A 17,631-nucleotide genomic window follows, 5' to 3' on the forward strand; every position below is an offset into this window, starting at 1 on the left:
TGGTAAGGAGCCCCTGTCTTAAGTGCTTTAATCTGGGGGCCCCTTTCAGTATAACACATCAGCAAAAAGGCTAAATATATACGTATATGGATGGATCCTTCTAAAGGCTAAAAATATTGTATTTGATTGTCTTGCTCCCTTGAGTCTATTAAGTTGCAGAGACCAAGGAATAACCTAGGGTTCTTAATCTTCTGTGCTAATTCCAGTCCTGTTATTTACATAACTATTTATTTCCTGACCAAGCCCTGCTGTTCTCCAAAGATAGGGGAACGGTTAAATAAATTATTCTTCATCTGTATGTTGGAGCATTAAGAAAGCTTTAAATTTTGTTTCTCAGAATTTTTAATGACCATTGGAAATGTTCACAATATTTACTTTTTAAATATATATATAAGTGATCTCAATTTTTGTGTGAATATATGTATAGCAAAAAGATTGGAAGAAAATATGTCACGATTTTAACTGTGATTGTCTCTGGGCAATGGGATTGTGGGTGATTTTCATAATCTTTGTATTTCTCTGTGTTTTCCAAAGTTTAAAAATGAGCGTGGGGCAATGGCTTGTGGCTCCTTCCTGCACTGCTTCTCTCTTCTGCTCAGGCCCGTGGCGCCGGCAGCATGGGCAAGTGTTGCGGTCTTCGTACTGCCAGGAAGCTCCGTAGCCACCGACGAGACCAGAAGTGGCATGATAAACAGTACAAGAAAGCCCATTTGGGCACAGCCCTGAAGGCCAACCCTTTTGGAGGTGCTTCTCATGCCAAGGGAATTGTGCTTGAAAAAGTAGGGGTTGAAACCAAAGAGCTAAATTCTGCCATCAGGAAGTGTGTCAGCATTCAACTAATCAAGAATGGCAAAAAAATCACCGCCTTTGTACCCAATGATGGTTGTTTGAATTTTATTGAGGAAAATGATGAAGTTCTGGTTGCTGGATTTGCTCGCAAAGGTCATGCTGTTGGTGACATTCCTGGAGTCTGCTTTAAGGTTGTCAAAGTAGCCAATGTCTCTCTTTTGGCCTTATATAAAGGCAAGAAGGAAAGACCAAGATCATAAGTTTTGATGATGAAAGCGGAATAGTAATAAATTTCCATATGCCAAAAAAAAAAAAAAATGAGCATGGGGCTTCCCTGGTGGTACAGAATCCGCCTGCTAATTCAGGGGGCACGGGTTCGAGCTCTGCTCTGGGAAGATCCCACATGCCGCGGAGCAACTAAGCCCGTGCGCCACAACTACTGAGCCTGTGCGCTAGAGCCTGCGAGCCACAACTACTGAGCCTGGGTGCCACAACTGAAGCCCGTGCGCCTAGAGCCCGTGCTCTGCAACAAGAGAAGCCACCACGATGAGAAGCCTGTGCACTGCAACGAAGAGTAGCCCCCACTCACTGCAAATAGAGAAAGCCCAGGCGCAGCAGTGAAGACCCAACTCAGCCAAAAATAAATAAATTTATTTTAAAAAAATGAGCATGAATTACTTATGAGAAGAATGTTAGACACTACACCTGTCAGTCAATTCCAGCATTAACCATTCTTGTGAAAATTACTGGAGACTAGCAGAAAGGGGAACTTTGGCTGCCTTGAAGTAGTTGAATCCTCTCTTTAAAAAAAATTTTTTTTTTTGGCTGCACCATGCGGGTTGTGGAATCTTAGGTGCCCAGCCAGGGATTGACCCTGGGCCCTCGGCACTGAAAGCGTGGAGTCCTAACCACTGGACCATGAGGGAATTCCCAAATCCTCTATCTTTAAATGAAAAAAAAAACGTAGAGTGACCTAGCAACCAAAACAATGGTTGTATTGCTTTTTCCCGTTCCAAAATTTTACTGGGGAAAGTTACTGGTCCTCACAAATAAACCTTTCCACGTGAACTACAGTTTTTCCTTTTCATTGCGGAAGCTTACGATAGAATAAGTTGTCTAAGCACGTGTCAAAATTAAGTCATGAAACGTGAACCTCGGAGTGGAAAGCATCAGCCTTTGATTTCCTTTTTTCATAGGAGGATCCGGTATTGCAAGAGAGACAAAGCATCAGCTTGGGTGTCCTGAGCTTTGGTTCTGTTATGTACTAGCTGTGTGACTTGTAGCCAGTTATTTAAAGTTCCTGAAATGTTGTGTCCATATCTACAGACTATAGATAATACCTGTCTGGCAAGTTTCTTTTGATGACTAGAGATGATATTTGTAAGACTGTACCATCTAGCTGTGTTCAAGTTGTTGGCCAGGTCAGTTTGACTGCTGTCGCCTAACTTCCAGTCCTGCAAAGGCAGGACAAGCCTTCTCAACCTACCTGTGCCGCCCCCCCCACCCGACCAGTCCAGCAACTAAGGGGTTAAGTTCTAGTGAAGCAGGGGACATCCAGTAACTAGCTGAGTCCTGAGGTCTGCATCTTTTCAGATGGTTCAGTGCATCTTTTCAGATTGTTCAGTGTGGGGTACTGATTGTTAAATATTTTGAATATTACACCTGGCTCTAGTCAAATAAAGACTAAGGGGAGTCATTTATTTCCTGCGTTTCTGAAGAATAGAATACCATAATGGCCAACTGTGCTTGAATACTGAAGTCTTGAAAAGTGCGAGGAAATTGCCAGTAAATGTAAGTTGATGATAAAATCTTTATTTTTCCTCTTTTCACTTTGGCATTCCCTCCCTCAGATGGCTCTGTGCTCAAGACAGTATTGGTGAGTACAGCTGCCGTGGTCCTTGGGAAGCATCTTTACGAAGAAGGAGGACATGATTGACACTAACAGGGGAATCTTTCCTTCCCAATTTCATTTTCCAAGAGATGTAAAATGCACCTCACCAAAAACAAACAAAAACAAAACCCTAAAAAACAAACAGAACTTCCACAGCCTTCTTAACTACCTATTCTGTGTACGTGGTCTGGCCCCATTATTACATTGCAAAGCAAGATCAATGAAGACAATCTAACTCAAGAATTTAGTTCTTGGACTGTCACTCATATTTCTATGCATTTTAATTTGAGAGCTTGGGTTGCTTGGTTATAATTGCATCAAGACGGGACAGATATAAATCTTCCTTGAATTAGATGATCTGTGTGAGATATACTGTGGAATATTGGCCAAAAATAATTTTAGCCTAACTCAAACCCTTAGAGTTAAAATATCTTGATTATATAAATTTGTCTTCTGTTCTCAACCCAGAAAGACAGTAAAGGATGAGATTGCCTTGTCTCTTCAAAGACTAAATGAAGTAGAACTCTCTTATGGACTGAATGTTTGCATCTTCTCAGAATTCATATGTTGAAGCCCTAACCCCCATTGTGATGATATTAGGAGGTGAGGCCTTTGGGAAGTAATTAGGATTAGATGAGGTTGTGAGGGTAGAGCCCCCATGATAGGATTAGTGCCCTTAGAAGAAGAAGAAGAGACAATAGAGCGTCCTCTCTCTGCCATGTGAAGACACGGAGAGAAGGTGACTGTCTACAAGTTAGGAAGGGAGCCCTCATCAAGGACCACATCTCCCAGCACCTTGATCTTGGACTTCCTAGCCTCCAGAACCGAGAAATAATGTCTGTTGTTTAAGCCACCCGGTCAGTGGTATTCTGTTATAGCAGCCTGAGCACACTAAGACTAACTCCACAACACCCAACCTTTCTGTAACATAGATTCAGTTATATTGCAGGCCAAAGTATGCACCTGGATACAACAACTCTATATTGACACTGATAGCAGTACTCTCCTTCAAGACTGGCATTATATCGGGATTTTAGGTGTCCGTTTTGGAGGGATATGTTTCTTGTAGGAGAATGGATTTGTATTTTACCTTGCTAGACAGTTAGTGATGCCAAACATGGTTGCTCTGTGCTCTGAGAAGTTCTTCAGTAAGATCAGGGCATTTGGACAATGGTTAGACTGAGGTCAAGGTCAAACCAGGTACTAGAGCTGGGAGAAGAGAGACCATCTTTTTGAGCATCTGTGTATGTGTCACAGAACAGCGTTAGGCACTGTGGACTCTAGAGTGCTAGCAGCCAGGAGAGGCCCATTGCAGTAGCTGTTCATTTTGACAGCTACTTAGGTGCTTCTGCTGTTTTTAAAGGTGAACCATTTCAAGCCTCCTCAGCCTACCCAGCCAGCCAATCTGCAGTTAAGGAGTTCAGAGTGTCTCAACTTTAGTTTCCAACCCTTCTGTGGTCTTTAAAACAAATTCTGCTATAAATTCTTAATCCACAAGAATGTATCTTGTTTTCTGAATATTCCTTTTTTTTTTTTAATAGCATTGTGTTCTTGTACACGTGTCCTATTTTTATTCCTTTACACTCACTTTATGGTGTTTGGGAAGGAAATGGATATAACCATGTGTGATTCAGTTTGTTACAACTGGAAGTCTTCCAGCATACCCCATTTTCAACTGCTCCTAGGGACTGATCTAGCCCCTTCCCCATCAACTCAACTACTCCTCCCTCAGACTTCCTGCCTATGCTGATTCCAGCCTGCTGGCCTGTGTTCCCTGATGCTGCAGCTGCTGCAGTTGAAGGAGAGGACCTGCTCCACACAGAGAAACCACTCAGACACAGGTCTGGGTTTTTTTTTCCCCCTCCTTGGACAAGTCTTGGCCTAATGGCTTTTTCAGTCAGACAGAATTGAGTGCAGATCACGGTACTGTCATTTACTTACCACATGGCATAGGGAAAATCAATTAAGTTCTCTGAGCCTGAGTTTATCTGTAAAATGGGCATAATATCTGTATCTCAGAGTTTTCTGAAGACTATATGAAATTTTAGCAACATTTGACAGGTTACCTAACCCTTAAGTAGATTCAAAGAAGGAGAGTTCTTAGATTGATCTCCGGCAGGGGGTGAGGCCAAACAACTGATGACTTGCAGTTGGTTGGTAACAGTTGGTTACCTCAACAGGAAAGAACACCAGTTGAATCAGCTAGTTGATACTAAATAATAAAGAAAAAAGTATCTGTCTTACTAGAAAGGCTGAATTGACCAATATAGTCAGTTTAATCAGGAGAGACATTTGTGTGGAAAATTTCCCTAAATTAAAAGAATAATTTATTGGGTTTACCAACACATCAGCATCTTTAGATTAGTGGCTTACTAAAGTGAAAGCACTCTCTAGTTGAAATGTATTGACTATTTGGGTGTTTGCAAATCTATTTCAAATTCAGTGAGTATAGAGGACTTGTGTGGTCCTTCTCTAGGCCCTGAAATGAGAAGGTGGAGGGGGTATGTGGTGAATAAAAAATACATGATCCGGCTCTGCAGGAACTTGCCAGAAGGGAGATGAGATAGATACTTAAGTCATTACAATAGACATAATACACACTGATTAAATTCCGAGAGTTCATAGGAGTCAGGATTTGTTTTTTTTTTCTTCTGTGTAGTTGAGGAAGAGGGGTGGCATTCTGGAAGGAGTGGGCTTTCATCTATTTTTTTAAATTAATTAATTAAATTAGACTGTGCAGTGTCTTAGTTGCAGCATGCGGGATCTAGTTCTCTGACCAGGGGTGGAACCCTGGCCCCCTGCGTTGGGAGCACAGAGTCTTACCCACTGGACCACCAGGAAAGTCCCCCATCTGGGTTTTTAAAGGATATAAGCTCCTTGTTTGTATTCTTTCATGAGATGGTTAGTCAGGTGCAGCCATAAGAGGAGACAGAGGATAGGCTCAGGGAAGCATAGATTATGATGCTAACGGGTGCTAGAGACAGGAGACCCGGCACGCAGGGCCAATGGGGAAGACACTGAGGAGGTCAGGAGGCAGAAGACAGGAGGGAGGGGAAGTTTTAGGGAAGGCAGGGCAAGGTGAACAGTTTTGGATGGGCTAGTTTGAATAATTTCCTTGGGCTTTGGGCTATAGGGGTAGTCCCTACTTGTCTGACACCTGGTGCTGGGTGATTAAGGCAGAGGAATATGTCTCCTGGGGTATAGGCGCCAGACAGAGGAGACACGGCTCCCGATTAGTTGGTTTGCATATCAAAGGCATGCTTCTGCCTGGACGCTTTGTTATCTCTAAGAATTGACTAGTCCCTGGAGGGGCAGGCTTTTTCCAGCCAGACGGATTTTTTTTAATGATGTTAAAACATCATAATACGTAGGAAACTTTAAATATTTATAACAGACTTCTTTAGCTGTTCCTTTGTCTTGTCCAGGTTTTGACTTGGAATGGGTTGAAGCCACTAGCACTCCCAGCGCGAAGGCGCAGGAGGCCTACTGGTAACAGGAGTTCTAACAAGAGAAGCAATGCTGTATTTGGATGTAGTCGCAAATATTAAGGCTGATGATATACAGGCCCATGGCCTGCTTCTGTCAGGGTCTAGAGGGCTGGGTCAGCCGATCTCCGACAGGCCCAAGGCAGCTGTTCTCTCTAATACATCTTTACTTGAAAAATTGGATTAAGGTGATGTTTTGATATATTGCTAGTCATCTTTTATAGCCCCAAATCCCTGACACTCTTGGCTTCCTAGATGATTGTGTTCCTGCCGGCTGTGGCAGCCTTGTGAGTACAGCATGTTGAGAGTCAAAAGCACGTAAATACACTTTCCAGCCCATATCCAGGTGTGTTCTGAGACTCTGCTTAGAATAGTCAGCAGTACAATGGGTGTTTGGCTTTCGTTGGCTGTCTTTCTGATAAAGTACCATAGGAAGGAATACTAATAACTCACTTGCTTTTAAGTTTTTCCTACAGATTGGAGTGTAACAGATAGTAAAATATTAGCATTGGAGAAATTTTCGAATCAGATAGACCCTGATATCTCAGTGGCTTATCATATTAGATATTTGTTCCTTGCTTATTAAAGCCCAGTTGGCAATGGTAGGGGTGAGGCTCTATCCCACACTCAGGGACTCAGACTGACAGAGATTCTGTTCTCTTCAACACATGGTTTCTTTGTATTGACATCCAGCTGGCAGACAAGGAAAGAAACCTCATGGGAGATGTGTGTGGCCCAAGCAGGGAGGTTGCTCACATAAATTCTACACAATTCTGTTAGCCAGAACTCAGGCACATGGCTCTACGAGGATGCCAGAGGAACCGGGAAATGTACTAACTGACAGAGCAGCCACTTCTCAGCATCAACCCACTTTAGTGCAGCTACACACATTTTTCAGTTTGGCAGCGTTGTAACCGTAATCAGTTTGTATCCTGCTTTTTCACTTAATAATCTGCAGAGTTTGAGTAATTATTTTTAGTTGCAATATAGTATTCTATTGATGAATCGTAATTTATTAGGCCGTCCCTTATTGGACGTTTAGATTATTTTTCTGTTTTTGAGGATTATACATTTTCTTTCTATGGACATCCTTCTGCTTTAAGATTTATCCCTCTGTTAAATGACTTTCTTAGAGTAAATTCCCATGAGTTGAATTACTGAATGAAGGGAAGTGGCTGTTACACATTGCTATGCTACTTTCAAAATGATGTTTCTGTTCACAAGGCCACCAGCAGAGTGTAGAGATTCTAGTTCCATTTGAGTCTTATCAGGCAATGAGAATTGAAACATTGCTCTTGTAATCTGCAGAGTAGCCTAGAGGAAGCACACAATCTTCTTTCCTAGTTATTACTTTTAAATTATCCTTAAAAATTTGGGGAATGTTTCTTGGTCAAAAAAGGACAGACAAAAATTCCTCTCCCTGAGTGGTTGAATAAAGCATGGCACATCCACACAATGTTGTACTATGCAGCGGTTTAAAAAAAATGAGGGAGATTCTAATAAACTGATTTGGAATAATTTCAAGCATATACTCAAGTGAAAAAAACAAAGTGCAAAAGACTATACTATGCTACCCTTCATGTAAGGAAGAAAGGGATTTAAGAAAATATAGACATATCTGCTCGTCTGTACAATATAAACAGGGAGGATAAACCAGAAACTGAAGAGACTGATTACCTGCAGGGTCTGGGATGGAATGAAGGGAAGAATGTCCATGAGGTCGTAGGGATGAGAGGCAGCGACCTTTCTCAGGGTTGATCTTTTCGTATAGCTCGGATTCTCAGAACTGTGCTAATGTTCCTTATACACCCTGCCAAAAATGAATCGATAATTTAAATCAACCAAGGTGGGGGGAGGGGGAACTCAATTGGAATGCAAGTAGTATTTCAACTGTATTTACAGAGAGTATTCCTAACTGTATTTCAAATGAATAACATAACCACACTGAAGGGGATGGTGAGAGAGGAGCTGACCTAAGTAACTGTGGTGGGTAGCCTCTGAGATGGCCCCCAGTGATCCCTGCATCCTGGCTTTCATGCTCTTGTGCAATCCTTGAGTTGGCCTGGATTGAATGATTGCTTCTAGTGAAAAGAATGTGGCGGAGATGATGGGATGTCCCTTGTGAAATTTGAGTACAGAAGGACAGAGTCTTCTGCCTTGGGCACCCTTTTTCCTTTCTGACTCTGACAGAAGCTGGCTGCCATGTTGTGAGCTGCCCTATAGAGCTGCCCTTGCCCTGTGGCAAAGAATTGACGTTTCCAGTTGACAGCCATTGAAGAACTGAGGCCCGCCAGCGGCCACATGAGTGAGTTTGAGATGCGTGCAGCCCTGGGTGACACATTTATTACAGCTTTGTGAGAGACCAGAAGCCAAAGGCATCTACCTAAGCTATGCCCAGATTCCTGATTCCACAGAACTAGTGAGAAAAATGTGGTTTTCAGTTGCTAAATTTTGGGGGAAATTTCTTATCTAGCAATAGTTAACTAATATAGCAACTGTGGAAAACAGCATTCTGACTGGTTAGGGTAAGGTTAAAGATAAAAAAACTGTACACAAATAGTGCATTCCTTTTGGTAGCCCTGTTATTCACAGGGTATTGTTTAGCAATTCTTTAACAACTTTCTGTGGTCAAGATTGAACAAAATAAAATGAATCTATAATGAGATAGATAAGGAGAACCAGTTTTCTCATAGGTAGAGAAAGAAGTTACAAATAAGGAAAGAGGGAAGGCTAGAATGATTGAGATGTTGGATTGGATTCAGAGGTATCAGTATGAATTCATGGCTTTTAGTATAGATACAGAGAGATAGATATAGAAATAGATATTGACGTTTCGTATATTGAGTTAACATACACGCCTATATTTCTAGCTTTTTTCTCTGAGAGGACCTAGGACTCAGGACAACCCATTAGCAATAAGCACACTTAGTGCCCAGACCTTGATTTTGAAACATAGTTTTCCAATAAAAGGAACCAAGGCTTCTCAGAGAAGTGACTGATTCCAGTTGGAGCATAGAAAATATATGATGAACCTGGAACATCTTGTGGTACCAGACAGTTAGAAAATATTCACACAAAAAAAGCATGTCAAAAGAATACAGGATCCAATCTGACAGGGCTCCCAATGGCCAAATCTCGGACAAGTTGAACAACAAAATAAATGATGATAGTATTGTATTATAACCTGTAGAATTCAATAAATATCCATTTGTCCATGCTGATATAGATGAATAAATACATGGAAGGTATCTTAGTCCATTTGGACTGCTATAACAAAGTACCATAAATTGGGTGGCTTATAAACCACGGAAATTTATTTCTTAATACTGGAGGCTGGAAATCAAAGGTCAGGGTGCCAGCATGGTCAAGTTCTGGTGAGGACCCCCCTCTTCCGGGTTGCAGACTGCTGACTTCTTGTTTCCTCACATGGCAGAAAGAGAGTAGCAAGCTATCTCCTGATTCTTGTAAGGACACTAATACCTCATGACCTCATCTAGCCCTAATTACCTCCCGAAGGCCCCGTCTTCTAATATCATTGTATTGGAGGGTAGGGTTACAGCATACGAATTTTAGAGGAACACAAACATTCAGTCTATACTAGAAGAGAATGGGCAGCTCTTCCTTACAGAAGAATTCCAATTAATACGTGTAGAGGAATGAGCAAAATTTAGAATCACCATTGGGCAAACGCTGCAGTGATAATTATTTACAGTAAGGTCTACCAATGGATAAAAGAAAATCAGTAGGTGAGAGTTTGAGGAGAAACAAGGTATTGGCACAGTCTCAAAATATCTCAAAGATGTTTACCAATTGCAAAGAGAAAAAAAATGTTAACTTTACAGTGGAGAAACCAATCAATACCACCTAAACCATATAATCAGGATTAACATCAAGGGTAATAAGACACATGGGCCTGATGGACCTCCTGATATGATGCACTGAGGGGGCACAACATGACTTCTGTGGCATTCATGCCAACACTACATGACCTCAATCTAGCCACGAGGAAATACCAACCAAACCCAAATTGAGGCCCATGCTGTAACTGCTCAGTACTCTTCAAGTGTCCAGGTTATGCCAGACAAATGAATTCTGAGGAGTTGTTGCAGATTGGAGAGGACTAAAGAGAAATAACAATTGAATGCAAGGTGGAACCTGGAACAGATAAAGGACATTAGTAGGAAAGCTGGTGGAACTTGAATAAGGCATGTAGTTAATACTATTTCATTAATGTTAATTTCCTGGTTTTGATGATCTACTGTGGTTGTGTAAGATGTTAATAAGGGGAAGCTGGATAAAGGGTAGATGTGAACTCTATTATTTTTGCAACTTTTCTGTTAGGAAAATTCCTTTCTGAAGATCTCTGGTCCCATCCCTGAGGGCCAGACTTGCCTGGTTTTCAAGGGGAGGGACTTGATTCCCAGTCTAATGAATATTTCTATAGGACACATACCTTTATTAGTTATATGTTCAGTGGGCTAGTAGTTAATCTACAGATTTGTAAGTCTATAAATAAAACTGATCCTGTATCACTTGACCTAGAACCTCAGAATTATGCTGTTTCTGCATGCTTCTAAATTGGTGGTGTCTCTCTCAGGCTCTGCTCTGGATTATGTATGACATGTGATATGGTCTTGTATTGATAGAAGGCCTAGACAGTTGCCATGGTCTACAGCAGCCTGTGGTAGAGTATCGCAGAGCTACTGCTACCAGGATCCTTTTCTCTGCACGGTTCCTAAACCACTGCTGCAGACAGTGAAAGCCTCGGTTGCCCTTTTAACTCACCGGATAATTTATGTCTTCTCTTGGCTAGGGTTTGTTTCATCACAAGCAAGAGGAGAAAGAATTACATGTTGGAACAGTACAGACAGCGCATGTTCAATAAGTTAAATCGATTTGAAATTGCCCTAAGTGATGACCCTGTAAAGTAGTTCTGACATGGGAGACTTACAGTGAAAGCCTCATTTTAGGGTCAAAAATAAATATTTGGCCAACTTTCTCCCTTTCCTCTTTATCATAGTGATCCTTTAATAAGAATGAATATTTTTATAAAAATGACACAGGCTAGCTATAAAAATTCAAGCAATATAAAAAAGTACGAAGAATATCTGTTTTTAAAAATCTCAAATATCAGTGCTCAGAAATGACTGATATCATACTTTGTGGCTATTATTATAGATAGCTCTCTCTATAAAGATGGATGAATGGATGTGTAGCTGTGCAGATAGAAACAAATCTAAAAGAATTGGATAATATAGAAGCATGTTATTGTTTTAATAATAAAAGTATTCGATTTTGTTTTTCTTGAATTTAATAAAAGAAAAATAAAATAGAGCTGAAGAAATCACTGAATGTTAGGTAAAAGTTTCTTTGCCATAGGTAAAAGTTTCTTTGCCATGAGAGATGTTGGTTCCTAAAAGATCTCTTTAAGATTAGGAAAACAGATTCTAAAAATCATTACGAGACTAAAGTAGCATTTGTTGTAGGACTCGATAATTTTTTAACAGTATAAATGACCTTAAAAGACCAGCTACTTAGTTCTCTTACCACTTTTCTCACTTCCTTCCCCTCCACCTCTCAGTTTTTGTTACTTGTCTGGGTTTTATGTCATCAGAGCTTATAATATTTACATTGCTATTCTGCAATCACAATTCTCTCAGTTAAATTCTAGTTTAATTGGATTCAGTGCTTACTGTCCCATTACCTTATCTTGTCCTCAGTTCTTCATTAGACTCCCCTCTTGGTTGGCTGAACTTCATTATCAAGTAGTATTTCTTTTATTTTTTTAAAAATAAATTTGTTTATTATTATTTTTTGGCTGTGTTGGGTCTTCGTTGCTGCACGCTGGCTTTCTCTAGTTGCGGCAAGCAGGGGCTACTCTTCCTTGTGGTGCGCAGGCTTCTCATTGCGGTGGCTTCTCTTGCGGAGGCTACTCTTCCTTGTGGTGTGTGGGCTTCTCATTGCGGTGGCTTCTCTTGTTGAGGAGCACGGGCTCTAGGTGCTCGGGATTCAGTAGTTGTGGCAAGTGGGCTCAGTAGTTGTGGCACGTGGGCTCAGTAGTTGTGGCACACAGGCTTAGTTGCTCTGCGGCATGGGGGATCTTCCCCGGACCAGGGCTCGAACCCATGTCCCCTGCATTGGCAGGCAGATTCTTAACCACTGTGCCACCAGGGAAGTCCCTAGTATTTCTTTTAAGAGGAGCTCATTAGGGCTACAGCTCCTGAGTGTTTAATTTATTCATGTTTGAGAATATCTGCCTATTATTTTTATACTTGAACAACTTGTCTGGGTAAAGCATTTTGGAGTAACATGTACTTTCCTTTAGGATTTTGGTCTATCTTCCAGCACCGAAAGTTTCCAAGGAAGAGTCTGAGGTTGGAATTTCCCCCCTTGTGGATGACTTGCTTTTTCTGCCTGGATACCTAAATAGGTTTTCCTCATACTTCAGGTTTAATAACTTGACCAGAATATGTTTTGATGGTGGTTTCACTGTGTCACTGTTTCTTGGTATGTAGCGTGCCCTTTTGACTAGAAGATCCAGTTCTTCCTTCTTGGAAATGTTCCTTATTTCAGAGACCCAATTGTTGGGTCATCTTTATCTGTTCTTCGTATCTGTCATCGTTTCTCTAGTTATTTAATGTCCTTTTCCTGGACATACACTATGTATGATATTGTGATTTATAATTAGAAATATATATTTGATCATCTTCTCTGTTTCTGGCAAAGAGCTCTTAAAACCTTTGGAATTTCTTAAGAGAAAGATTAAGGTGTCTTTTGTATGTTAATTGTGACTTTTGGAATGCCCCTAGATTACCTAAGGATAAGGGCTGGTTACCGGAGGAACTGACCATGTGATTAGAGGGTTGGAACTTTCAGTCCCCCACCCCAACCCCCCACCTCTTGGGAAGAGAGAAGGGCTGGAGGTTGAATCAATTGCCAGTGGCCAAAGATTTAACTAAACATACCCATATAATGAAGCCTCCTTAAAACCCAAAAGGATCAGGTTCAGAGAGCTTTCGAGTTGGTGAACACGTGGAGATTTGGGGAGAATGGCACTCCAAGAGGGCATGGAAGCGCCGAGCTCTTTCCCATACCTTGCCCTATGTACCTCTTATCTGGCTGTTTCTGAGTTATACCCTTTTATGATAAACCCATAATCTAGTAAGTAAAATGTTTCTCTGAGTTTTGTGAGGCACCCTAGCAAATTAATGTAACCCAATGGAGGGGTCATGCAAACCTCCAATTTATAGCCAGGCAGTCAGTAGCACAGGTGATAACCTGAACTTGCAACTGGCCTCTGAAGTAGAAGGGGCTGGCAATCTTGTAGGACTGAGCCCTCAACCTGTGGAATCTGATGCCGTCTCCAGCTAGATGGTGTCAGAATTAACTTGAACTGTAGGACACCTGGTTGGTGTCCGGAGAATTGCTTGATGGTGGTGGGGAAACCCCTCCCCGCCGAATTGGAATTGGGATCTGGACACTTTTATCGACCTTCGTTCTCTCAAATCTTTTCTCCATTCAGTCCATTCTATTTTCTTGTTATTTCTAATTTATATATTATAATGTGTATTAACATTTTAGTTTTCATTTTATTTTCTTAGCCCCTCCATCTCTATTCTCTGATTTTATCTTATATTTAACTCCTGTTTTATTTCCTTTCATTTTTTTTTTAGCATGAAGTCCTTACAGAAAAAATTTTAAAGCTGCTTTGTTTTCTTGTTTTGTTTTCCTTCAGACTTGCTGAGTCTTCCCTCCATTCCACTCCCCTTCTTTCCCCTCCTTTCCTCTTTTTCTGCAGTAGTATGTTTACACAGTTGCTTTGTAATTTTACATCTCACTCCTATTTGTTATTGGTGGCTCTGTCCAAACCTTCAGTAGTAAGTGATGGTGGTCTTTATCTAGGTCCATCTTTCAAACCCCAGGCCCATGCTGAGGGACAGTATGAGCTCTGGGTATTGGTTTCTATAGTTCAGCGCTGGAGGATAGTTCTCTTAGGTGACTTGGTGTTGTTGGTGGAGAGCTTGGCTGGTGCAGCATGGGTATTTGTAGAGAAACCCGTGTTGAGGATTTTTTTTCTACTAAGATCTTGTGAAACATGTCAGGGCCCCTCTCTCCAGTCAGGGGTGTATTTCACTTGTGCCGGCTTTGCTTCATTTCCTTATCTCAACACATTGCTTTGGAAAAGGTGATGAATCCTGATGGATCTTCCTGCCATTGCTGAGATCCCACAGGGACCTATGCCTCACTCCATTTCCCTACAAGTTGAAGGGTATTAATAAAACTCCCATGATTTGTTGGACTCCTCTTCCCTTTTCTCAGTTCTGCTTCTGAGAGGTGGGGTTGGAGTTAGGAGGCCAGCCATGGTCTTCTCTACTGTGGTTCACTACCCCTCACCTATCTCATATCTTTTCCTTCCTTTCCCAGCTTAAATTATGCAATCATTCTATTGATCCGTGTTGATACCCTCTGATCACTTGCCTCCATCTCTCATGGCAAAACCACAATCCTGGCTAAATCCAGCTCTGCCTTCTCTGAGCATTCAACTGAGCAACTGAACATGGCTGGAAAAACACACAGCCTTGCTGACTGGTCCTTCATGCCACGTAACAATCCCACTGCTCTTCCCAAGTCCGTTTGTGCGCCCACTCTTCCAGATGACCATTTCACACATTCTCCTCTTTCAAACACCCAACACCTCCTCCCTCAATTTCTCTCTCAGATAGTGTTCTTGTTTCCTACTCTATTGAGAAAATTGAAGTGGGCTGAAGAAAACTGCAGACTCCTACCAAAACATCTAGCCACACACATTCATGTCTACTCATATTCTCTGCCTTCTATCCAATGACTAGAAATGAACTTCCATTGCTTCAAAAGACACCTCTTCCAACTCTGCATTAGATCTTATCTCCCCCCTTACCTTCTCCAGCACTTCTACCCTTTCCCTCATGTATTTTTCCTTTTCTTCTTGATCAGTTTCATCAGCATAAAGACATGCTATCACTCCTCTCAGTTTATAATAGTCTTCTGTTGACCCCACTTACCATCCCATTTCCTATCTCCCATTTATATAAGAATTCATAGAGTTGTCTACACTAGCTGTCTTCACTTCATCTCTTCCCATTCTGTCTTGAACCCACTCCAGACAGGCTTTCGCCCCCACTGCTCCACGAAACTGCCCTTTTCAAGGTCATTATGACATCCTTGTTTCAAATTCAGTGATCAATTCTCAGTCCTCATTTTGCTTGATCTATTAGTTGCTTTTGCCACAGTTGATCACCTCCTCCTTTTGGAAACACTTTCTTCGCTTAGCTTCTAGAACAATACAGTCTACTTTCTCAGTTTTCCTCCTATTTTACTGGTCACTCTTTCTCAGTCTCTTTTGCTTGTTCCACATCATCTACTGACTTCTTGACTTTGGCATGACACAGGCTTAGGCCGTGGACCTTTTTTTCTTTATTTATACTCACTCCCTTGGTAATTTATCCAGTGTCACGAATTTAAATAACTTACATGTGCTTTCAACACATGTATATCTCTTGCCTGAATCCCTCCATTAAACGGCATCCTTGTATATCCAACCTCCTACTTGGCATACACACTTGGATATCTGATAACCATCTCAAAACTAACATGTTGAAAACAGGACTCCTAATCTTCACCCAACCCTCATACCTCCCCTACTAACAGTCTTCCATATATAGTTTAACACCAATTCCATCTTTCCTTTTTTATTAGATCAGGCCCAAACCCTTGGAATTCACCTTGATTATTCTCTGCCTCATAGTCTCTTATACCCCACATCCAGTCCATCAGAAAATGATGTTCACTCTACCCAGATTGACTCTTCTTTCCTCCCTTCCTTTCTTTCTTTTTTCTTTCATTCTAGAATCTGACAACTTTTTCTCACTCCCATCACTATCATCCTAGTTCAAGCCACCATCATTTTTATCTATATTATTGCATTAAGTTCCTCACTGTTCTCCCTTCTTCCATCCTGCCCCTAATAGTCTATTTTCAGAGCGATTGCTTTACTGGTACACTCCTTTACTCAAAACTCTGCAATGGCCCCTCCTTACAATGGTCTGCAAGGCCCTACATGAACTGGTCCCTTGTTGCCTCTCTTAACTGATCATTTGCTTTTCTTTCCCTCCATCACTCCATGCCAGCCTCCTTAGCCTCCTCGCTGTTTCTCAAACATGCCAGACACACTCTTCCCCATGGCCTTTGCACTTGGAGTTGCCCTCTACTTGGACTATCCTGATATAGGTTAGCAGTACCTAGCACTAGTAGGGACTCAAATGTGTTGAATTGAATTCACTGAGTTCACAACTTAAGCAATAGATTTTCTGAATGTTGAAGTTATAAGAGCACTCAATGGATCTGAATGATCTCTTTATTCATTGTATTTTATTTTGGCTTCATTCTTTCCTGTGACTCTTCTTTCATGTGTTCAGCAAGGAGAGGAGGTAAGACGCTAGCTCTTTGAGATTCAGATCATAACTCCTTTCCTCCTGTGTGAGCTCTGACCCTCTCAGCCTGTTCTGCACAAAAACCAAGGGTTTTCTCTTGCTGACTTGAGCATTCTTGAGCATCTGGGAAATATATGTATCTTCTTGCTTCCCAGTTAGAGCAACAGATGACTGCTCAGCGGGCACATTCAGTCAGTCTTCTGTCTGGACATTCTTTGTGGAACTCATAATCAGCCATTTAGAACATTACTCAACAGAAAACATTGCTTTAGTTTGGAGAAACAATGTTCAGATTGCAGTCTCCCTCATCCTACTGGGTTAAGCTGTTGCCTTTGGTCTGGCACACATGTATTTGCACTATGTTTCATTTAACAAATCCTGATTTAATTCCTGGGGAGACATACTTGGGTGTTTACAGTTAACAGCATTGCTTCCAACTAATTAAACTCATTCTTAACTTTTTTTCTCAATTGACTTTTCCTCATTTAACATGTTTGTTCCTGTGGGGATACTCTCCTAAAAATCATCTGTAAATTTCCGATGCCAGGTCTGACTTCCAAAGACCACTTACCTTTCTGACTGTTGGTTACCTTTTAACATTGCAATGAAATGCAGTGGGTATTTAGCCTAAAATGGCATTAACGTGGTGGAGAAATAGTGTTCATTGGTAAGGAAGATTTGGAATGGCAGTTGGCATGGTTGCAATGTAGCTGCACTGTTCAGAATCTTTTCCAGGTATGTATTGTGGGTATAAGTGGAGAGACAAGTGATAAATGAGGAGAGTAAATTTGCTAGGATTTCTTGTTGCTTGGGCTTGTAAAAATGGATTTTTGTTTGTTTTTGTTTTTGTTTTGCAGTACGTGGGCCTCTCACTGTTGTGGCCTCTCCCGTTGCGGAGCACAGGCTCTGGACGCGCAGGCTCAGCGGCCATGGCTCACGGGCCCAGCCGCTCCGCAGCATGTGGGATCTTCCCGGACCGGGGCACGAACCCGTGTCC

General features: G+C 41.5%; 1 protein-coding gene across 1 annotated transcript; it reads left to right on the top strand.

Moving 5' to 3' along the window:
* The first annotated feature begins 558 nt into the window (after positions 1-558).
* LOC137217356 (small ribosomal subunit protein uS12-like) lies at positions 559-1,107 on the top strand. Its single transcript, XM_067724067.1, has one exon. The coding sequence runs from the start codon at positions 618-620 to the stop codon at positions 1,047-1,049; it is 432 nt and encodes a 143-aa protein (XP_067580168.1). The 5' UTR covers positions 559-617; the 3' UTR covers positions 1,050-1,107.
* The last annotated feature ends 16,524 nt before the right edge of the window (positions 1,108-17,631 follow it).

This window comes from Pseudorca crassidens, chromosome X (assembly GCF_039906515.1).
Source record: "Pseudorca crassidens isolate mPseCra1 chromosome X, mPseCra1.hap1, whole genome shotgun sequence".
Classification (NCBI taxonomy): domain Eukaryota; kingdom Metazoa; phylum Chordata; class Mammalia; order Artiodactyla; family Delphinidae; genus Pseudorca; species Pseudorca crassidens.